Source organism: Mastigoproctus giganteus, chromosome 7 (assembly GCF_048544385.1).
Source record: "Mastigoproctus giganteus isolate SK-2022 chromosome 7, ASM4854438v1, whole genome shotgun sequence".
In the NCBI taxonomy this organism is placed as follows: Eukaryota; Metazoa; Arthropoda; class Arachnida; order Uropygi; family Thelyphonidae; genus Mastigoproctus; species Mastigoproctus giganteus.
Window position 1 is genome coordinate 40,982,756 of NC_143581.1, and position 25,329 is coordinate 41,008,084.

Below are 25,329 nucleotides of genomic sequence, written 5' to 3' on the forward strand. Positions count from 1 at the left end.
ACGATTTTTCTTCCTTCCTGATTTTGAATTGTGTTAAATTGAGGAAGGAAAATCGTTTTGAATATTTTCGTTAGATTCTTTTAATTGTGTTAATTTGATTTTAATTGTTTTAAATTGATTTTGAATTGTGTTAAATTGATTATTTATATTTTACTTTAATGTACCGGTAAGTTGTCGATTTTTTTTCATTTTTTCCGTTTTAATTTCTGGAGGGTATCATACGGAAGTGTTCTACGTACTATATTGAGGTAAACTCCTCTTATTAATTTACTAATATTATTATCAACGTAGAACATATTGAGTATTACAGCTCTGATTCATACTATCTAATGCTATAATTAAATAACGTTGTTCAATATAATAAAGAAAACTATTTTTCAATGTTTGATTTAACTATTCTCAGGCCAAATTTATTGTTCATTATTAGGGCTTGTATCATGAAAGTTATACCAGCATTGCTGTGATGTTTGCTTCTATTCCAAACTATAATGAGTTTTATGATGAAAATGATGTTAATAAACAAGGGCTTGAATGTCTCAGATTATTGAATGAAATTATTTGTGACTTTGACAAGGTAACACTAATTTGTTTGCCCCTCTCCTTTAGTAGTTTTAAATCTGTAGAATCTTAAATCTATAAAATGTATAGATATTTTCTTCTGCTGCTATTAACTTATGATGTAGTAACAAGAATGAGTATATTTACAGAGAATTTATTAATAATTCTAGATCAGAAAAAAATCTCATTCTTTATAAAGATTGCTTATTTCCATATATCTGTCTCCTACCACTTTTTGTTATGACTAGAATATATTTTTATAATTTTGTAGAATAATCTTGTGGAAGTAAAGAAAACAGTGTAGAGTAGTTTAATGAATGGTAATGGCAGTTATTTTGCAGCTCTTACTAAAACCAAAATTCAGCTGTATTGAAAAGATTAAAACTATTGGTAGCACTTATATGGCAGCATCTGGTCTTCAACTTGGTAAAGGTGAATGTGCAGTAAGTAAAAATTCATTCATTTCTAACTCCTTTTCAGCACGCTTTTATAAAATAATATTTTGATTTTTGTTTGTTCATCAATTAATCCATCTGTTTAGCAAATATATTTAAGAAAAATGGAATTCACGGTATAGGTCACACTAAACTATAAGGTACAATATATCTTGAGGGGGGAGGGGCACACCATTTGTTTAAAACCATTTTAATTGTTAATTGTAATTTATTGTTCTTTTTTCCACAAGGAAATTTAAGTTATGGTAGGATTTCTTTCTGCCTCTGAAAGGCAGGAAACAAGGAGCCCCTCTTACTTTTATTTATTTTAACACATGAAAATTTCAGTTAAAGCTCATGAACTAATTTTATCTGCATTATAACCAATTCGTTACTTAACATTATAAATCAAAAAAATTCTGAAGCTTTCACAAGGCTAGTTCTGTATGCACTGAACATTAGAGGGGCACCCCCATCCTATATGATTTTAACTGCCTAGTGCTTTACTGTAATATAGTAATAGTATTTGCCATATAGTGCAAAGAAGCCACAAGCTTTTGCTGCACTGGAAAAAAAAAAAAAAAAAACAACAAACCCAACCAAGTAGATAAGGAAACACAAATTATATGCTTCTCTTCTCACACAGGTAATTATTCAGTTGACCTTTGAATTTATTCAAATTGTTAGCCTCAACTACTTGCAAGGGCAACTTGTTCCAGCTATCAACAACTCATTAGCTAAAAGAAAACTTCCTACAATCTAATCTAAACCTTGAGCCTTGTAATTTGAATTTATGACTCATAGTTCTGGAATTCCTTAGAACAGTGAGAATTCCACCTTCATTCATTTTACTAATCCCTCTCAGAGCCGTATAAACCTCACTTAAGCTACCTCTGAGGTGCCGGGTTGCTGAGCTCTGTAGCCCACATAATTAGTCTTTCCTCACATAGTCATCCTTCTGCAGATCTCACCATTCAAGTTGCCCATCTTTAGGTCCTTTCAAGAAGCTCTGTCTTTTTCAGATGAGGTCTCCATACTTGAACAAAGTATTCCAAATGTGGTCTTACTTATAAAGTGGCCTTATGACCTCTCTATCTCTCCAGGATAGCATTTGATAAATCAGTGTAGAGTAGTTTAATGAATGGTAATGGCAGTTATTTTGCAGCTCTTACTAAAGCCACCATGGGCTTTCCTGGCAGCCTGTTTACACTGTTCAGAAAACTTCATACCTGCCTGTATTGTAACTCCCAGATCCCTTTCCTCCTCCACTGTTTTTAATTCAACCCCACCAAGTGTATAATTTATTTGTGGGTGCTATTCTCCAAGTGTACGACCTTATATTTAGCAGCATTAAAACACAGCTGCCACTTCTCTGACCACCTTTGAAGCCTGTTCAAGTCATCCTGAAGAAGCACTGATCATTAACGACTCTGCCAATCTTTGTCATCTGCAAACTACAGAACAAATCCCTTTGTTTATTTCATTTATGAAAATGAGAAACAACAGTGGTCCAAGAACTGATCCTTGAGGGAACCCACTCCTGATGTTACACAAATGTTAAGAATATCCATTAATCACAACCCCTCTGCCTTCTGGCCTGCAGCCACCCAGCAGTCCATCTTAGAATCTTACCAGTAATCCCAACCTGTTCAAGCTTATACAGTAACCACTTATGAGGGACAGAATCAAATTCTTTGCTAAAATCCAAATAAACTATGTAGAAATTATTCCACAAATCCAGATCATGAGTAACTGTGTCAAAATAGACTACTAAATTAAGCACGATTTACCCTTAACAAAGCCATGTTGTCCTTCAGAATGACATATTTATCTAAATGACCTTGGATTGTACTCTTAATTACTTTCTCTACCACTGAAATCAGACTAACCGGTCTGTAGTTTCCAACTTCACTCTTAGAACTGCTTTTATGTATTGGCATTTCTACAGTTCAAAGATATCTCCCCCCGAGTCCAAAGATTCTCTCATAATTAACCTCAATTGTTCAGTACACTCCCTCAAAATGACAGGGTATATGCCATCAACTCTAGGAGCCTTACTTGCTCAAAAGGTTTTCCTTTCCAATAAACAATCTGTAATTTCAACATCACTAATTTCATATGTATCAGCCTCACTCGCACAGCCTCTTCTCAGCATGAAGGGTCCTTCATCAGCAAAGACTGATGCAAAGTACCTATTCCATTCATCTGCAACATCAGTTGAGTTATCTAAGTGTTTTCCATATCCAGTGGACAAGGGTCGGATCTGATTCACTTTTTTCTTCCTTGTATTCACATACATGAAAAATTCCTTGTCTCCATTCTTTGCTCTCTTAACCAACTGCCAAAGTCTTCTCTTCTGAAGTTAAAACCCATGCCTTTACTTTTAACTACTGCAAAATCTTTCATCTTCCAGATGATGAAGGTGCCTCTGTAGCCAGGAGCAGCAGTGCGTAGCACACGCTTCTTGATTAGACCGGGGTTCGAGCCCGTGCACACCAAATACAGAAGATGCGGAAAGGTCAGGGAATGACCACCACATATCTCCGGAGCAATATGACCTTAGTTGCTAATGTTCCTAAAAACCAAATAATAACAACAACAAGATGATGATTGCATGTCTCCATTCTTTGCTCTCTTAGCCAGGAGCAGCAGTGTGTAGCACACGCTTCTTGATTAGACCGGGGTTCGAGCCCGTGCCCACCAAATATGGAGGATGTGGAAAGGTCAGCGAATGACCACCGCATATCTCCGGAGCAATATGGCCTTAGTTGCTAATGCTCCTAAAACCCAAATAACAACAATAACAACAACCAGATGACGATTGCATGTCTCCATTCTTTGCTCTCTAAACCAATGCTTTCTCATACACATCTTGGTCTCCCTGACTCTGTGGTATTATTACAGATCAATTTGTACCTGTTGTAGACTTCAGTAGTTTTCATCACTCTGTAACTGTCCCATGTTATCATTTTCTGCTCTATTTGACCAGCCAGCCAGCTCTGCAGTTATCCATTTCAGAATCCTCCGGCAATTTTTTCTTAAAGGTATCTATGTATTAATGGCTTCTGCGATTTTTGTTTTAAAAGTATTCCTTAATTCAAATGTATTCACCATCCCTCAGCAATCCGCCCAGTTCTCAGATGCCATATAGGACCTTAAAATGTTAAAAGTCCCCTCTTCTGAAGTTAAAACCCATGCCTTTACCTTTAAATACTGCAACATCTTACTTCATCTTTCAGCTGACAATTGCATGATCACTTCCCGAAATTGGTTCCTGTACTTTAAGCCCTGTGATGTCATCTGAATCATTAGTAATGATGAGGTCAAGAATATTCTCACCCCTCATGCTGCAGAAAAAGTTCTTTTTGTGCTCAGGCTGCTTTTGATAAGAAGCATGACCGCTCCAATCCTTCGATCTTTCCTAAATTACCTAATCATCACCAATTGCTGCACCCAGAAATTGGTGATGATTAGGTTAATGTTGCTGTTAGCCCTATTATATCAGCATTAGTTTTCCTAAGCAGGAATTCAAATTCATCCATTTTATTGACAGTTGACTATGTAATCTTCTATAGTTTACTACCCTGACACACCCCTTGAAGTTATTTAGGTTTGTATCCCAAGCTATATCTTTCCTGTCATTTGAAACATTGCTGCCCTCAGAACATCTTATCAATATCAGATGTTGCATCAAACAAGAATTCATGAGGTATTTGCTTAGCTTCACATGCCTTTCAGCTTTTTGTAGCATCTAAAGGTTTGCTGTAGGCTCTTACTGTGTGTTTACTAATTTTTAAAATTATTTGGTGTTATTTTTATGATGCTAAGGTACGTGATGGAATTTCTTATGAGGCTAATGCAACAACAAAGGCCTCTAGTCTTCAGCAGCCATTTCTACTAACACATTAAAGACAGATAATTCATTGATCATTTCAGTCAGCTGACCAATTTTTGCAGGAAAAAAAAAAAAAAACCTTATTTTTTCAATTTAATTTTTTTTCATTTTTTTTTCTTGCAAAAAAAAAAACTTTCAAGGACAAAAACTTTCATCCATGACTATTACTCTTCTTAGAGATTAATTATAAACTGTGATAATTCTCTATACATTAGTCTGTTACCACAATATTAGAAGTCTCACGAATAAACTTTCACAGAATGAGATACTGCTGCTATATCATAATTTTGATATATATGAGGGGTGATCATGTAATTTGTGAACTGGTGCATGATTTTATGTTTACCGCATGAACTTTCCATAATTGCCGCTAGAGGCGCAGACTCTGTGTTGCATGAAAAGATGTTTTTTTTTTTTTTTAAGCCACTTCACTGACGATCATTTAGAAGCAAGTATTGTGTCAGACACAGATTGAACAGCGATATGTGATTCGTTATTGTGTCAGATGGGGCTTAAATGCATTGGAAACAGTTAAAGAGGTGAATGGTTAATGGGTATCTTGGTAGGATGGCCACATTCTGGTGTCATTTGTCAAAATTGAATAAATGGCCTCCTGGGCTTCTACCCCACATACCATTATTTTTATGCTAAGACTGTTTCTATATTTTGTCTGGTTAATTTTAATCAACAGCAACAAGTCGACTTTGATTAACAACAGAAGAAAATAGAAGAAACAACCTTTGGCCTTGCAGGGATAGCGTCTCCACCACCCCCACCACGAGGAGGTAGGTCACTCCATCTAGGAAACTCGTCTGACTTCCCATCAGAAAAGTAATAGCAACAAAGTCAATTTTAGCGATTTTAACTTTAACAAAAAGGTGGGTATCACCTCATTAACATAACATTTTGGTTGTTGGCCTCTGGGGCCAACAACCAAAATGTTATCTGATCGTTCCATTAAATGCCCACGGAGGGCCCCCAACGCTCAACATGGCAAAATGCTTCAGTCTCCGTAGCCTGTTCTTCTTCAAAGAATGTCTACTGCTCTAGCATAATCTGGACAAATCTTATCCACGGCTGCATGAGCAGAAGGGAATGGAAAAAGAAATACATGGAAAAATAAATTAATGAATGGATTGTTGGGCCACAAGATCCTTGTGGCCCAACAAGCATCCCTTGAACTTTATACACTTTCACCACCATCGTACCCACACATTAAATGCTTTTGCAAGTCATTTTTGAAGACTGCAAAGTGCTTCCGTTGTGGCATTGTCAGATGCGAAACGCTTGCCTTTCAGAGTTTTCTTCAGATGTTGGAAACAGGAAGAAATCACATGGGGCTAAGTCCAGTAAATAAGGGGGATGTGGCAGAATCTCGGCACCCTTTGGCAGTGATTACTGCCTGTACAATATTAGCCGTATGGGGCCTGGCACAGGCCCCATACGGCTTTGTCTTGATGGACAAATCGCTTCACACTGGAAAGTTCGGTCACACCAGAATATGGCCATCCTACCAAGACACTCATAACCATGTACTTCATTCATCTCTTTAACTGTGTCCGATGCATTTAAGCCCTGTCTGACACAATAACGAATTTAACTTTAACTGTTTCCGATTTTCAAATTTTTAACTTTCCAATGCATCTCTTTAACTGTTTCCGAAGAGTTGCAGTGGAGGCAGCATCACAAAAGGATAATATCAAGATCTCTGAATGCACACAATTCCAACAGCTGGACCTGGAAGTAGAGAGGGCCCTTCAGAACATCCTGAAGCTAATGATTTTTGATGTGGACCCAAACGTTACCAAGAAACATTTCATCGAAGAATTATGGCAGAGGAATCTAACAGACTGTGGGATTTCTAAAGATAAAGTGTTGACTGAGGTGGCCATATTGACTCTAAATAAGGCCAGAGGTTCTGGGTTGAATTATGTGATTGAAGTTCCTAGAGCTATCTGGAGATTTCTGGTGGCTCGGACTCAAATTTTCATAGATTGGGGGTTGCACCGAGTGTGTGACCTGCTGGTACCAACACAATGTTATAAGTGCATGGCATGTGACCAAATATTGCCAGTCAGATGAGTTCTGTGGCCATTGTTCTGGGCGAGGCCATTCTTTTAAAAATTGTACTAAGAGTACTGAAACACCAAAGTGTGTAAATTATTGGCAGAGGAAATCATTGGCAGAAGACATAGAGAAATCAGGAGAAATGGCAATTGAAGTTTAACATTAATAAATGCAAGGTACTGTGTATGGATAGCTTTGATCTCAGATTAACATTCCAAATTGTGTAGTACTACACTCAGGGTATAACCTTGCTTAGAGACAGCAGCTGGTGACTATGGTATCAGGAAGAATTGGATATCTTGTGGAAATTTTTTTTTTTTTTTTTTTTTCTCTTCTTTTGTTTGGTGTTCAAATTAGGGTATACAATGGTTTTATTAGTGTAAAAGATGTGAAAAGATATTTTAACTTTTTTTGGCCCTGTACATTATTATTGTGCCAGGTTACTGGCTGCATTAACTAATATGTAAAAGCACAACATAAAATTGATTTTCCTTTCCGGGTTTTTTCCTTAAGCCTTTTAAGAGAAAGAACTACTTTTAATAAAAGTAAATTTAAAGAATGTTAGAAATCAAGAACTATCAATTGACCTTGAGAAATGCTTTGCTCCCAGGCCAAATCAATCTAACCTTGCCACTTTTTTTTTTTTTACTCAATATTATGGAAGAAATTCTGAATGTGAATACACGGTTTAGGGCAAGGTCATTAACATGTAGTTAATTAATTATTGCATATATTGAGATCATGGCCCTCAATGATTTGAGAGGTATAATCATAATTCTTTTGGTCTAATATTCTAGTGTCTACCTTCTCTGGCATTCACATATAAATGCTACTTTTTACTAAATTATATATTTTGGTGCACATAATTTGGAAAATTTACAAACCTTGTGATATAATTAACTACATTAAAACTTTATAGGATAGTTTAGATCTTTATTAAGATTAAGTTTCATGGCAATTATTTTATTTTTTTTCCAAATCATAATGTAGATAGTTTAATCTCACTTTTCTAGGATGAAAGTCGAGGTGAATATAATGTTGTAATACTAGTAGAATTTGCAATTGCACTAATGAATGCCTTGGATCAGATAAACAGAGAATCTTTCCAGCACTTTCAACTTCGAATTGGTAAGTGGTTACAATATTAAATATTTATAAGTATAACGCCATAGTTGATTTTCTCTGATTTCTCTTCAAAAAAAAAAAAAAGAAAGAAAAAAGTGTTTATACACATTTAATACATTTCTGGTTAGGCAGAATTATGTCTATAATAGATTTTTGTCATTTTTAATATGATAGATGCCTTTAAAAAAAAAAAAAAAAACTTTTTCAAAGGCACTGAACACCTCAGTGTGAGGATACTAACACATTAACTAAACAATTAGAGAAGTTATAACAATTTTAGAAATAACTGTTAACTACAGACTAAGAGCAATTAACAGCTCAAATCTCAAAAGCATAATTATGTCACATCATACACAACAAATAGTTGTTGTTGGATTTTGAGTGAACCAGCGACTTAGATCGTATTATGCCACGTGTGTTATATCTGTACAGGTGAATATTTGCACACACACACTCAGGGTGATTGTGCAGGTTGTGTGGGCTGAAAACCCAGAATAAATCATGGAACCCTTATTCCCTCCACTTCAGATCAGCCAATTACATCCCTGATTGATGAAGCCTTTAGAAATTCCTCCAGTCTGACAGCACTTGAACCCAGAATTCTCTGAACGTGATAAGTGGCAAAACCTACCATCATGGAGGACAAAGCAAAATGCATTCAAAAGATAAAATAATAAATGTCTCAAGACAATTCATGAATTTTAATAAATAATGAGAAAGAAATGAACAGATTTGCACATTCAGCAATGGTATCAATGCTGGGCCCATTGTTGTTTTAAATATTTATTAATGAAGGCATATCAGGTTAATGTCTAAGTTTGCAAATTATACAAAGGTTGGTAGGGTGGCTAATGATAGTAATCAGGGTATACTGCTACAACAAGATCTAAAAAAAATTAGGCAGATGGATGAGAAGTGGTAATTTAAGTTTAACATTGATAAATGCCAAGTACTATATGTGGGCAGAGTTAATCCTAGAATAGTGTGGTATGCTATTTTGGGATTAACTGCCCACACTCAGGATGATTGTGCAGTTGGACATGAAATTCCTTGAGCAGTGCAGACAGTCTACCAGGACAGCTTGTGGGGTTTTATCAATGATATACAGGAACAAGGAGCTTGATTATCCCGTACAAGGCAATGGTTAGGCCACATCTTGAGTACTGCAACAGCTCCGGAAACCTCATTTTTAGGAAGGATGTGGATCTGTTGGAATGGGCACAGAGAAGAGCAATGGGATTAATGAGGGGAACCAAAGGGCTTCAGTTCTGCAAATTGCAGGGACTGGAAACTAGACACCTGTCAGGAGATCTGGTGAGGTGTTTAAGGCTATGAATTGATTGAGTAAGCTAAATGCTGATGGCATCTTTACTCTTTCAACATACACAAATTTAAATTAAGGATGAATGGTTGCAGGATAGAAGTGTGAAAATTTGCATCCAGCGGGTAGTTGATGAACAAGTGATGTGGGAAATGCCTTTTTTTTCCTTTTAACTCATGATGTTTGAGAGAGAGAGAGAGAGAGAGAGAGAGACTTTATTATATGGTGGAGATTTGTGATAGGTTGGAGTTACTGTATTGGAGTTACTGCAATACTAAACAAGCTGATAATTACAAGCTTGTTATCCTCATTCGTGCAGAAAGTATATAAACAGACGTTCTGCATGAGTGAGGATAACATGCCTATAATTCTCTCTTCTGGCTTGAATAAAGCAAATTTCTTGTTTCTTTTAAATGTTATGCCAGTGCTTGAAAATTTGAACATAGCTCTTCAATGCAATGTATCTCACATCCATGTACCAAGGTCATTATGCCTAGATACATTGAAGAATGTTGTGCACATTTATTTTACCTACAGTCTTCAAATCTTCCATTTCTGTTTATATACTTTCTGCACGAATGAGGATAACAAGCTTGTAATTATCAGCTTGTTTAGTATTGCTTTTACCAGAAATTTGCAATTCGGATGTTTTTTCCTTGAGTTCATCAATTTGTCTTCTTCCAGAACTTTTGGATCACTAACTGGATTTGAACACGATTTAGTGCCACTCACTAGTGATTGCTTGTTGTACTTTTCAAATTTGGTAACTCTAAAAAAGTTCTTATATTGCTTTTCTCATCATTTCTATCTCTTTTTTAAAGAGACCTGTCAGACGTTGCCACTGTTCTACCAGGCTAGTTATACATTTAACTAAAGGCAGCCAATGTGTACATGCATGCTTCAGAATCATTTTTACTTCAGTAGCATGCACTAGTTGAAATTATTTAAATCTATTTTGTTTTAGCATTTCCTTCTAGCATTGTCCACCAAATTTTCATCCCCTTTCACAGGATAGCATGTAGCTCCCTTCTCAGCACACAAATGAGTATGATAACATGGATAGCCTATTACCACCAAGGGTTCAATCTCATCTTTTAATACGTATACATTTGTACTCCAGTTTTAGGCTATCATAAACAGGCATATTATCAACACTTTGGTACCAAACATTTTTTTTTTTTTTCTGAAGGAGAACCCCACACATACTTTCAGGTTATCCAGATGTTCCACGTTGTACTTTGCAGTTTCCCTACCAATGGTGGCATTGAGAGCAAGCTGCTTTCAATTTGAAATTTATTTTATTATTTTTTTTAATTACAAAAATGTTACCACAATACAATACAATATAGTTTGAAATCACTTTGATTACTGCCATCTGTAGCGAATTGAAAAGGGCCCATTTTTTTCAAGGCTGTCAGTACCTTTTCTTTCCCCATCTGTGCAGGTTCACTAACAATACCTGTTGCTTTTGTTCTTCTATAACCAGCCATGTTTTTTTGCTATTTTTCTATCGGGAAACATTTTTGAACAACTTGAATGATTAGCACAACTCAGAGGAAGAAGATTATGTTCTGTGAATAAAGCAAGTAAGCATTGAGCATGTATTACATCATCACCATGAAATGCAACATCTATTTTTGATTGCTTTCTATATACTGCATTCTGTCATTATGTTTATTTATTTGTAACTGTCGGATTAAATTGTATTTCCTGTCACTTAGAATTGAAATATCACATCTACATACAGTATACAAGACAAACGTGTTATCTTTTTCATATTTTACAATATATGGAAAACCTTGCATCTATCTGTTTTGAAATTCTATATCATATTTCTTCAGGTGCCTCCGTAACCAGGTGGGCAGGAACAGCAGTGTGTAGCACACACTTCTTGATTAGACCAGGGTTCGAGCCCGTGACCACCAAATACGGAGGATGCAGAAAGGTCAGGGAATGACCACTGCATATCCCCGGAGCAATATGGCCTTAGTTGCTAATGCTCCTAAAAACCAAATAACCAAATTATCATCATGCATTTCTATTTTGCAATGTAGACTACCATAGCATGCCTCATGGCCAAATTATTAATGAAAATAAGCAGGTGCAAAATAAAAAAAAAAATAAAAAAACTACTTTAAAATAGTTTTATTTATTTTTGTGAAAAAGGAAAAGATGGAGAACCTCTTTATGACTAATATTATTACAATAGTGAGAAGGGTAAAATTCAGTAAAAAAGTATGGATTCTCCATTGTAAATACAGAGTTGGTAGCTATGGAAATAACTGATGTAAACAGAGGATGCATTCCTGTGAGATAATACAAGTATATATCCATAATTTTATACTGATGGTTAATTTTTTTTTTTTCATCTGCCAGTGTTCAGTTGGCTTGTAATAATGCAGTGACAATAACAACCTTTGAATGTTGTTAACTGCTGCCAAGTTCACTGGATGTAGCAGTGATGTATTGGGTGGCGAAAACAGTCTATCATTATCAACTAGATCCTCAAGGTTAGTTGGATGTTCCAAGTGTGTTTCTAGGGTGAGTAAGGTTTGTTAGACTATTTTTTTCTTTGCTCAGTGGACCTGAAGAAGTAACAGGACATTTATCTAGTCCTGGAATAAAATTTGCATCATCCAGGGTTTGATCCTCAATCCAAGCTGTCTCCATAATTTTCATAACTGATCTCTTACTTTTCTAAATCTAGTAGTATTCTGTCAGCATGTCCCTTCTACTTCTGTTTTGGCTGGTGCAGCAAAAGCCTCAGACTTCCTTGCACCATATGGTTAATGATAATAATAATTTAGATGAATTGCTATTACTGTGGTTCAAATTAAGTTAAGTGCTAGATTGATGTTTCTTACCTATTCACCTACATAAATAATTTTAACTTTTAATATCACCACTATAAAGACTATTTTCTGTGTCCTTTTCATAGTGTATATGGTAATTGTATCTGACTAGTTTCAGACATGTTTGTAGCTTTTGGATGATTTTAGATACCATTTATAGACTGTTAGAATATATAACAAACTCACAGAGAATTAATGAATGATTACATCACATGGGGCACTGCTACAATGCAGTGCCCCATGTAGTGAAATAAACTATCTCACTGCAAAGAGAAAAATAATTCTGGTATATCTCTCAATTTTCATAACTTAATTATGTGGAATCTGATTTTGATTATTTTTTTTTTATTAACGCTTAGTTAGTTATTTTGGAGCATTAGCAACTAAGGCCATATTGCTCTGGGGATATGCGGTGGTAATGGACTTGAACCCCAGTCTAATCAAGAAGCGTGTGCTAGGCACTGCTGCTCCTGCCCACCTGGCTACGGAGGCACCCTTTTTTTTTTTTTTTTTTTTTTTTATTAAAAACTGGGTTATAAGATATTGATGTCATTGCAGTGAACTGATATAAACAAAATATTCTTAAATAGATGACTGCTTGTCATAAATAATATTTATTACTTGCTTTACAGCAGAATAATTAAACCCATTACAGCCAAGACAGCTTGGAATTTCACAAGTAATAATAGAGGAATAAGAGAAACAACCAGTGAAATAAAATTATATATACAGGCAGGTAATAAGAGTAAGATTTAAATTAAATAAACAATGCTGGAAATACATAAATTTCAAAGGTTAGTTAGTTAGTTATTTGGAGCATTAGCAAATAAGGCCATATTGCTCCGGGGATATGCGGTGGTCATTCCCTGACCTTTCCGCATCCTCCATATTTGGTGGTGACGGGCTCGAACCCCGGTCTAATCAAGAAGCGTGTGCTACGCACTGCTGCTCCTTCCCACCTGGCTACGGAGGCGCCTAAATTTCAAAGGAAGGCTAACCATCTACACTGACTTACTTATAGAATTATACTGATTACTGCAGTGTTCAGAGTCTTAAACAGGGCAAAACTGAAACACTGTTATAAGGTGTTCAGTTACACCCAATTCAGTCTTCTGGTGTTATTTATTAATTTTAATTGGGGATAGTTACCAGTTGAAGCATGAAAATTCTGATAAGAGGGATAACACTGATCACATTTTTTAATGTAATGGTGATGTTCAAGCAATTATGCAGTGGTTGGCGAGGTCAGTGCCTTCAGGCCATTAAAGGTGGTGTAATATGGTTATGTTACCAGTTCTTGTTTAACTCATCCATCACTCAATTAACAAAGTGGGGATGAAGTCCACAATTTCAGCATTGGTGACATTTTTTGATATATACACTTGTATTTACAGGATTTGAGCTATAGGATGTGCTTGAACTAGCGTAAATCTGTCACTGCATTTGAGCCAGGTTAACCTTGACTCTTTTGGAACAGAACAAAGTGCATGTCCTGGTACGTGACAAATGCATATGTCTGCGTAAAGGCAGTTTATACCCAAATTTAAACTATATTAGAGCGTGGGTGGACAAAGTAGTTATAATAGAGGGTCAGGCAAAAACAATTACCTGTTTTAAAAGTGACATCATTTCATAGCAGTTGCAGTGGGGTGCTGCAGTTTGTGTCCTGGAACAGAATGTTTTTTTTTTTTAATGTAAACCCCAAACACGAGAGGTATTAGAACCTATAGTACTTAGTACCGTGCTTGGGTTGGAGGTTGAGAAAACGAAAGAAGATATTTGTTGACATTGGACTTGAACTTCTGTAGACTGTAATTTTCAGGAAATACGTATGAAGGAAGGTTGTTCCAGAAAACGGCAGTTGAATGAATAAATGAGGAAGATGAAAAGTTGGTTCTGTGAGTTTGGAGTTGGACAGTAAATCGATGTTGGCAGCACGTGTTCGGACTGTTTTGAAAGAGAGAGCGGGAATTGTTGAAGTCAATTCAGAAGAACAGTGCCCATGGAAGTATCTGTAGAAGAGGCATGCAGCAGAAACAGTACGTCTATGAGACAGCAAGTAGAGAGACTTAGTTAAAGATGAATCATTAATTAACCTAACTGCTCTCTTCTGAATGGAATCAAGAAGCCTGAGAGAGGTTTTGGGGGCACCACCCCAGATGTGGGAACAATATTCCATGGCAGAGTGAGCAGCTGTTTGAAAGAAAAGTAATGCCAAGAGCGAAAGAGAACACAAAGTTTTTTACATGCAGAGGAAGCAATATTTGTAATGTGCTTGTGCCAAGAGAGATTAGAAGTCAGGGTAATCCCCCAAAAGAGATATATCATTTTGCCTAGAAATCTGCAGTTTGCGAGATATAAGACAAGACTGAGTTTTAGAAAGTTTGAAATCAACTAAGTTGTCTTTGCCCCACTGGAGAATTACCTGAAGATTGGCATTTAAGGAATTGGTAGCAGATTTTCGAGAAGTTGAAGCTGATTGAGCAGGACAAGGTTTTCTCAAAATGGAAAGTGGAATGTAATGTGCTATCATTGGCAAAACTATGGATAGGATTTCCAGTCAATGGAAGAAGGTCATTAATATACAAGAGGAAAAGAGTGGGGAAAAGAACTGAACCTTGGGGAACACCGGCATTAGTGGAGAAGTTAGAAGACAGAGTGCCATCTACCATCACCCTCAGTGAGTGATCAGAGAGAAAACTGGATAACCAATTATTAAAAACAATTGGCAAACCATAAGATGGAAGCTTGTTTAGAGGACTTTTATGCCAAACACGATCGAAAGCCTTTGAGATGTCAAGAGCAACTACTTGTGTTTCACCGAACCTTTCCATTGAATTAGTCCATAAATGGGTAACATAAGCCAGAATATCACCAGTGGATCGACACTAACCGAATCCATACTGACGATTGTTGATCAGATGGAAGGTTTCTAGGTAGTTTAAAAGTTGGCGGTTAATTGATTTCTCCATTACTTTAGAAAGAGTAGAAGTAATTGCAATGGGACGATAATTGGACGGGAGGGATTTGTCACCCTTTTTAGGAACTGGCTGGATATGAGCAAATTTCCAAGCATAAGGAAAAACACCTTTGGAATAAGAAAGTGAAAAAAGGCGGCAAAGAATAGGAGTAAGTTCAGGAGCACAGGTTTTGAGAACAAGTGGAGAAATACCATCGGGACCTGTAGCTTTCTTAGCATCAAGATTCGTCAAAATCCTTCTGGCGGAAGACCACAGGGGGCATTGAATGGAGCGTGTTCAGAATCGTGGGAGGTGTTTTACCAAGATCATTAATACATGAGTTGGAAGAAAAATGGGATGCTAGCAGGTCAGCTTTATCCTTGGCTGAAGTGACAACAGAACCATCTGGTTTGGACAGAGGTGGGAGCAGAGATGGGCAAAAGTTGCGGCCAATAGCTTTGGCAAGAGACCAGAATGCTCGGCTACCATTAGGGCAAGAAGCAAGTTTTCTACTCTTAGCTTGTTAAAACTCTAGTTTGGATTGATTAATAACTGCTTTACAATTGTTGCGAGCTTTGGTGTAGGCAGAAAATAAAACTGGAGAATTAGAAACAAGCCAATTACGATATGCAACATTCTTCTCTTGAACAGCCTTAGCACATTTATTGGAAAACCAAGGTTTAGATAAAGGACAAGATTTTAAAGTGGAGTGTGAGATAAAGGATTCCATTGCTGCAAGAATAATTTCACTGACACGATCTGAGCAAATATTGACATCAGAAGTTTCGAAACAGTAATCCGACCAAAGAAAAGAAATCTCGCAGGTCATCCCATTTTGCATTCTTGTAATGCCAAACAACACAGGGTTGGGAATAGCCATGAGATAAAGGCTCCATTGGAGAAGAGACAATCACCAAGTTGTGATCTGAAGTGCCTAAAGGACTTCTCACTTCGACCGTGTACTTAGAAGGGTTGTTTGTGAGAAAAAGATCAAGCGTATTGGCTGTATGATTAGGATTGTCCGGTATTCTTGTAAGTAAATGAACAATCTGTGCAAGGTCATTAAAAGCCTCAGCATCTCGACCAGCTGGGTCAGTGTGACCAGAAAACGGAAGCCAGCTGGAGTTGTGAACATTAAAATCACCAGGGAAAATTATCTCACTGTTAGGAAAGTTGGACTGGAGAAAGTCAAGTTGCAAAGAGAGGAAGTCAAAGAGCTCCAAGTGGTTAGTGGAGTTGGGAGAATGGTAGAGACAACAGATGAATTTGACACAATGAGGTAGAGAGATTTTAAGCCAGAGAAGATCAAAGAGAGGAGATTCCAAATTGCCAAGTCTCTGACAGGGAATATCAGAATGGACATATGCACAAGTACCACCTTTGAGGCAAAAGGAATCATACAGCAAATAATTTGGGCATCTAAGATGAGCAGTAGTTGAATCAACCGATAAGTGAGATTCTGTCAGAAAAAGTACATGGGGTTTGGTGGACTGCAAGTGGAAATGGACATCGCTGAGATTAGAATTGAGACCACGTATATTTGTGAAATGAATTAGGAAGTGCTTGGGAGGTTTAGATCTTTCCGCAGATAAGCTTACTCTATTAGTTTGACAATTCATAGTGTATTCAATAGTAAGAAAAAGTGGGTGGGACATGCTGTATGAAGTAATGAAATTTTTGGATATGGCGTACACGTGGTAAGAATATACCCAGATCCTTGACATAACGTGGCCTTGACAATGCTCCCCCCATACACACTACTCAGACTTCCTCCAGTGACTATCTGGCAGAGTAGAGGTAGCAAGATTATACACTAGCTGATCTGGAAGCCTCCTAGAGAGTTACCAATAGGTTCGGTCCGGTGTACTAACTAGCGGCCGGCCTGCGAACACCGTTTTAGAGCTGTACCCTCGAAATGTAAGGAATATTGGATCTCCTTACGATGTTCATCATAACCTCAAAAGTCATCAATCATACTGCATGATGAAAAAGATAGGGAAGGGTTGACCGGAACTTAGCTCTAGAGACTAAACATGGGTTCCACCACTTCAAGCCTCCAATAAGCAAAGTGGTGGTATTGCACCGGTTGATGAGAGGCATCTACCACCTAGAATATGCGCTAAAGCATTCAGTAAAGATAGAGCAGTGGTCAAATAAACATTGTGTATTTGCTGTCAAAACATTTTTTAAATCAGGCAATTTTGTTATGAGTACTCAACATCAGAAGAAATGGCAGTGTTCCAAGTTGAAAGACCATAATATATTTGCTACAAATTTAGAACATATTTGTAACATATGTGAAACCTCCAGGTCAGATGCATGTGGAATGTACTCTAGAAAATGTTGAAAGAATCAGAGCAACATTATGAAGTTTTTGAACATCTGGTAGTCACCAATCAGGAGAATTTAACATTATCAGAATGAAGTGTATGCTAATATTTTGTATCTACATTCACACATGAGGAGTTATTCAAGGAGGAGAATGCCAGAAGTTTATTAAACTCTAACAGGGAGCTACATGATTTTATAATAACTGAGAGCAAAGTGGAGGAGAAAGTTGCAGATAAACATAAGGAAGGCACCTGGGGTGGATGGGATATATCCAGTTATATTAAAGGAGGCAGCAAAGGAAGTAAGCAAACTTTAGCCATTATTATGAAAGCTTCCTTGGACTCTGGGGAGGTCCCCATGGACTGGAGATGTGCAAATGTGTCCCCAGTTCACAAAGGGTGACACGAGTAATTACAGACCTGTTAGTTTGACTTCTATTCCAGGGAAAATAATAGAATCACTGGTTAAGGAAGCAATGCAGGATCATCTAGACAAGACTGCAGTTACAGTTCAGACACAGCATGGGTTTGTTAAGGAGAAGTCTTGTCTGACAAATTTGATTTGATACTGTGATGTGGTGACAAAGGAATTGGATGCAAAGAATAATTTTGATATCGTATACTTGGATTTTAGGAAAACTTTTGATACTCTACAAACTGGAGCAGCATGGCATTAAGGGTAAGTTGCTATAATGAATACAAAGATGGTTAAGTGGGAGAAGACAGAGTGGTTATCAGTGGATACCGCTCTACATGGATTAATGTTATTAGTAGAGTCCCCCAGGGTTTGGTGTTGGGCCCATTGTTGTTTTTGGTATTTATCAATGATATTGATGAAGGTATATCAGGGTTAATGTCTAAGTTTGCAGATGATACGAAGGTTAGCAGGATTGTTAATGACAGTAATAATAGTATGCTACTGCAACAGGATCTGGAAAAGTTGAGCGGTGGCAACCGAAGTTTAACATTGACAAACGTAAAGTACTGCATGTGGATAGCAGTAACCCCAGAGTACCGTATCAGCTGGGTGGTACTACACTCAGGGTAGTGGAGGATGAAAAGGATCTAGGGGTAATTGTGCACTCAGATATGAAGTTTTTTGAACAGTGCAAAAAGGCTGCAAGAGTAGCTCATGGTGTCTTGTCAATGATATAGAGGAATTTTGCTAGCAGGGATAAGGGGGTGTTGTCCCCTTGTATAAGGCAATGGTCAGGTCACACCTTGAGTGGTGTATACAGGTCTGGAGGCCTCACTTTAGGAAGGATGTAGAGCTGTTGGAACGAGTACAGAGAAGGGCAACAAGATTGGTGAGTGGAACAAAAGGTTGGTGTTACCAAGAAAGGCTTAACTTCTGCAAATTGCAGCTTCTGGAGACTAGGCACCTGCGAGGTGATCTAATTGAGGTGTATAAGGCCTTGAATGGATTGAGCAAGCTTAATGCTAATGGGATTCTTCCTCTTGTTCAGATTACTCACCTAAGGGGGTATAAATTAAATTGAGGAAAGACAATTGTAGAATAGTAGATGTCCAGAAATTCACCTTTAGCCAGTGGGCAGTTGATCATTGGAACAAATTTCCATCTGTTGTAGCGAAGGTCAGCAATTTAAATAAGTTCAAGGCAGAACTAGACAAACATTTGGAGTGAATGGATGGATGAAATGGGAAGGTGTTTTTTTTTTTTTGTTTTTTTTTTTCCCCTTTGGCTAATGCTATATAAGCCTGTTTTCTTGAATCATATGCTCTACTAAAGCTAATATTGCATATTAATATTAAGTTTCATCTGTATAAAATGCAAATGGTTCAACAATTAATTGTTCATGATTTGGATACGTACTTGCATTTCAACAAACTATTACTACACAAAGTGAATGATGATCCAGGCTTAATTGTTTAATCTCGATTGACAAGGCCTACTATCTCTTGAATGGGTATGTAAGTAAATGAAATTTTAGATATTGGGCAGCCAAAACTCCGTCACCTTTGTGAACAACCACCTCACAGGTAAAAAAGTTACTGTTTAGTGTGGGATGTCTATTTTGGCATCATTGGTTCATTCAATATTTTATGAAAATACTAATTTTTCAGCTGTTACAGTAACTTCAGCCCTGTATATGAACACGCTGCAAGAAATTGTAAGTTTAAGTATGGTAATGATCTTCACCAAATTGGAATCAACTTACAAAATGTCTGGTTTCAACAAGATGGTGCTATAGCACATACTGCAAGGCTTTCCACACTTTAAAGGAACTGTTTCCAAATCATATTGTCTCATTTCGGTAACATAAATTGGCCACCATGATCACCACACTTATGTTTGCAAGTTTCTTTTATGGGGTTTCTCAAAATCCAGTCTATATAAACCATCCATGGACACGTGAGCAGTTGAACCGAAAGATTTGTGATGAAATTCAAAGAAAACCTCCAGAAATATTACATAGAGCAATGGATAAAGTGAAAATTGTTATTTGCAGTGGTGGTGGCCATTTAAGGGACATCATTTACAAATGCTGAGGAGTGTAACATAAATGCTTTGATGTATACTATTAAACCGTAATAACAAGGTCTTTTTCAATTTGCATAGCAGTTATTTCATTTTTAAAAATGGGTAGTTGTTTTTGCCTGATTCTGTAGTTTTTAGTATAGTTGGCATAGATTTCTTGTAGATTTTACATATTTTATGTAGAGTTTGTTTTGACAGTTAAGTGGTTCATCTTACTGACTAATGCTTTAATGTGTTACGTGATCTTCAGCTTACTGTTAGAAATTAGCCTCAAGGTCTTTGATAATGGGACTTACTGAAAGGACAGCTAGATCACTGTAGGCTTTAGCAGTACTGACATTTCAGACTTTTGTTGGTTAGTACTTAAACCAAATCATTAATTTTGTTGTTAATTATGGCCACCAGCATATGAGAAACTTAGATAATGAAGGATTTTTACTGAAGTTGTATTATTCTTTATTTTTTCCAATGTTGCATTATGCTTCAATTCTTTGGTCCCAGATTAAATACCAAAATAAAATTTTGATTTCTAAGAAATTTTATTTTCATAGGTATTAATCATGGTCCAGTAATTGCTGGTGTTGTTGGGGCTCAAAAGCCACAGTATGATATATGGGGAAACACAGTAAATGTTGCTAGTCGTATGGATAGCTGTGGTATCACAGGAAGAATACAGGTATGATTTTATTGTTATTACCTATCATTGATTAGTAATGTCAGATAGTTTACATGCATTCATAATTTTGTTTTTTAACATTTAATTATATGAAGGCTATTCAGTAAAGAATGATCATATTTTTTTTTATTTTTTATTTACTTTCACAACATACCTTTACCAATTGTCCATATTTTGATGGCCCTTTTCAAAGTAGTCCCCATTTGATGAAATGCACTTACTTCAATGTTTCTGCCATTCTTCAAAAACATGGTGGAAGCCATTTTCTTTTTTACATGCCTTTGAGAATTGCCTCAGATGTCTTTATAACTTCTGATGACTGGAAACATTTTCTTCACAACTCCTTCTTTAACTTTGCAAATTAAAAAAAAAAAAAAAAAATCACAGGGTGAAAGGTCACGGCTGTAGGATGATGAGGAATGCATTTTACATTAATGCTGGCTAAGCACTTGATGACAGCATGGACAATGTGAGGTCTTGCATTGTCATGATGCAGCATCTACCCACCTGCATGCAGTTGTGGTCATTTGCAATGAATGTGATCCTGCAATGTGCAGTACAGTTCTGTAGTAAGGTCCCGTAATAGTTGTACGACACGGCACAACATGCTGGTAAATAATTCCTTAAATGTCAAGAAAAGAGACAACCATAGCCTTTCCTACAGAAGCCACAACTTTTGATTTATTTTTTGTGTGTGTTGGTGATGATGTACTTTCCAAACAGAGCTTTGTTGCTTACTTGCTGGCTTGAAATGATGAAGCCATGTTACATCCGCTGTTATCACCTTATTCAGAACCTCACTATCACACTCAGGTGTGAGTAGTCTGAGAACACAGCATGCACAAGCACGTGTCATATGCAAACAGTCATGGACAATACTGTGTGTTTCCTACTGATATTCTCAACATCTCTGCTGGTTGCCTTACTGTTATGTGACAATCTTCTGTCACAATTACAGAAGCAGTGTTTGTGGTTTCTGTGGTGACAGCAGTTGGAGTTCCAGGCTACCAACCTTTGCGATTGAATCACATCCAAACCATCTGCAAGCTGTGCTGTATGGAAGCATAAATTCACCACGTCTCTTTTAACATTTCATACACTTCAGCTAATGTTTTCTTGAAATGGAAACAAAATTTAAGAGCAACATACTGTTCCTCGCATGTCACGTCCATTGTTGCATAGGCGAAACCAAACAGGCATAAACTCGACCAACCACAAAATTCACATCATGTGAATTTTGTTCATGAAAAACTGTATCATTCTTTATTGAACAGCCCTCTTATATCAGTTTTCTTTAAGTCTCATTTTGTAAGTTTGTTTTGTTTTTAGCAAGAAAGGGTGGGAGATATATGTTAAAAAGATTTACTTATGTTTATGGCTATATGCCAAAGACAAAATTATTGAGGCACCTATTTTTTGATATATGGGATGTTACAAAGGACAGAAAATTAAATTTAATATTAATTGTATTACTTAAAAAATTACTAGTAGGAGAATTCAGTGAACCTTGATGTTAGTTTCATTGTGAGATCTTGCCTAGCTCTGTTGTGGTATCTGACATGATTTGATTATTATATATTTTTGCATGTTTTTTCTTCTAGTACCGAGTTATTCAGTAGTAAGAATGCAGGACAGCTCAGTAGGTACTACTGCATGCTACCAAAAGAAGTCCATTGTCTCTATTCCTAAAAGTCAGCCATGTAACATGTTTATTGCAAATTTACTGTGATGTTGAGGATGCTGGAAGCATTGCATATAAGCTTCATTCTGGATATTGTTGATGCAATTGCACCAGCTATTTTAACAAAATACAGGGTTGTTAAAAATTAAAGTATCCCTATGTAGAGGGCTCTGGAGTGGAGTGCATTCTAAGGCTGAAGAGAAATTTGGACAACAGGTACAATAAAGAATGCGTTCGCCATTTATTGGGGGGGGGGGAAAATTAGTTACAAAATTTATCACTGTATGGTTGTTATTTGTTATTTTGGTTTTTAGGAGCATTAGCAACTAAAGCCATATTTCTCCGGGGATATGCGGTGGTCATTCCCTGACCTTTCTGCATCCTCTGTATTTGGTGGTCAGAGTCTAATCAACAAGACCGGTTCGAGCCCGGTCTTCTTGATTAGACTAGGCTTGAACCCTGGTCTAATCAAGAAGCGTATGCTACGCACTGCTGCTCCTGCCCACCTGGCTACGGAGGCGCCATCACTGTATGGTGTGTAACTACCTTAGTTAGGATTATGCAAATAACTTACATTATTTGCATAATCGTAAATTATTGCCACAGCACCACTACTCAGCTCTACTGTACTGTATAAAAGCAAAGCAGTCTCTTCAAAATCATAAAGTAGATGTTTGCCGGCACTATAGCAGCAATGCCAACATTGCAGGAAAAGGCACTATTAGTGAAGCTGTACTATCAGAACAGCAACAATGCAGCTGCGGATATCAGAGAATTCTGGCGTCAGAAGTGCATAAGGCGTGGGCCTATCACCTGTTTGTGCTGTCCACAAAATGATTGTGAAATTTGAAGCAACAGGCCATCTTGGTGTTCAACCAGGTAGAGGTCGAAAATGAGTAGACTCCTCTCGTGTTGAAGATGTGGCTATGACTGTCGTGGTTTTTTATCAAGTCAATCTCCATGTGGTAGCACAAGTGTGCCAGCTTGAAGTGGATATGCCGTATTCCACTGTAAGGCTAGTAATGCGTCAGGTGTTGCTGTACTATCCCTACAAGATGCACATGCCACAGCAGCTAAAACATGGTGATGCAGATATTTGTTTCACATACGCACTTCACTTTCTGGTGCGAATGACAGTGGATATCGCTTGGCCATGGAACATCCTTTGGAGTGATGAAGCTCACTTCTGCTTAAATGGACCAGTAAATACGCACAACTGTCCCATTTAGGCAACAGAAAACCCTTGAGTTATCCAACAGATCCTGTTGCATTCTCCAAAAGTGACAGTGTGGTGTGGATTTACAGCCGCATTCATGACTGGGCCATATTTTTTTGAATAGGTAACACCAACTGGACCTCGATATTATGAAATGTTGGCAAATTTCACAATACCAGAGCTGCAACAACGTGGGTACCTTCAGGATACCATATTCATGTAAGATGGTGCACCACCCCACATCGACCGTTGTGTCCAAAAATTGCTAAGGCAACACTTTACAGATGAACGGGTCATCAACCTTTGTTTCCAGACATCTTGGCCACCCCGATCACCAGACCTCACCTCATTCACCCCATGTGATCTGGTTGTGGGGTTTTTTGAAGAACCAGATGTATCAGGAAGGATGTCAAACTCTTGCAGACCTGAAGGACAGCATTAAACGTCATGTGCTGGCTATTCCAGTTGACATGTTACGTTCTGCTGTAGAAAATGCTATTCTTCGAATGGAAACTGTTGTTGACCAAAATGGAGGACAAATTAAACAATTGTAGTGCTTTTCAAGTGATTTGTATTGCCACAGCACCGTATAGTGACAAATTTAACTAATTTTTTTTTTTTTCCAATAAATGGCAAGTGCATTTATTGTTGACCTGTTGTCCAAATTTCTCTTCAGTATGAGCCTTAGAACTCACTCCAGAGCCCTCTACACAGGGATACTTTAATTTTAACAACCCTGTATATGGAGAGCAGTTGAGGGTGACAAAGGTTCTTTTTCTATTGTTTTTCCTCTTTCATATTTTAACTTCATTAATACTTCCCTTCTCTCTGAAATTACATAACAATGGACTTTCCTTATATAAGGAAGGTACTTAACTATAAATACTCTCTGGTCCCTTAACCAAATATACCAGCTCCTCTCTTCGTTGGTAATATGTCTAGTTCAAGGTGGTCTAAGATTCTTTGATCAGTGGATGTTTCGTGGCTTAATCCATAATTGGAGATGCTTTAAAAGGCAAACCATTCATCTAAATGTCTTGCAGGTATATAGATGTTGGGTATTGGATTTAACGTTTCTATTTAAATTTGACCATTTTAGGAAACAAAATTAGTTTTTGTTTCTCTCCTGTGTCTTCAAAAATTGCTGATGCCATCAAGGCAGTGCTAGGTGGGTCAGAAAATTTCTAGAATGGAGAGATACACTGATGAATAGATTAATTATAGCCATAGGCAGAGGTGAAAGTGATTTGTCCTTGCAATGTTTCTAATGGAATATGCAGCAACCTGGAAAGCAAGGTGTTGGGAATTTCAAGCCATGTTGTGGGTCCTCATCGTAAAAGTAAATACATGGGCTGTGTTATGGTAACTAAGAGTAATACAGCTGCATGCAGTTGCATGGACATTAAAGCTAGGAACACAGTAAATAAATTTGATAAATTCGAAGTACTTTATATATAAGAATTTCATAAGCCTCACAAAAAAACAAAAAAAAAAAAAAAAAACCACCCCCACCATAACATAAGTTTAAGGCAATTGTGTATGTTATGGGTTGTGTGTGTGTGTTTTTTTTTAAATAATAGCATGCTAATCCATTGAATTTCTTTTCAAACTGGGATAACACAAAATGCTCATTCTCATGGAGAAACCACATTAATGTGTTTTCCCAAGTAGCTACAATGGAAATTATATTTCTAGCAAATATTTTAAAAAAAAA

The 25,329-nt window shown here is 37.1% G+C and overlaps 1 protein-coding gene across 1 annotated transcript in view; it reads left to right on the forward strand.

Moving 5' to 3' along the window:
* Positions 1-25,329, forward strand: part of Ac76E (adenylate cyclase type 2 Ac76E) — a 143,011-nt gene that overhangs the window by 113,858 nt on the left and 3,824 nt on the right. Inside the window, exons 19-23 of the mRNA XM_090376863.1 lie at positions 428-574; positions 900-990; positions 3,406-3,422; positions 7,968-8,082; positions 20,594-20,718. Coding sequence (XP_090232989.1) covers positions 428-574; positions 900-990; positions 3,406-3,422; positions 7,968-8,082; positions 20,594-20,718 — 495 coding nt within the window. The remainder of the gene's footprint in view (positions 1-427; positions 575-899; positions 991-3,405; positions 3,423-7,967; positions 8,083-20,593; positions 20,719-25,329) is intronic.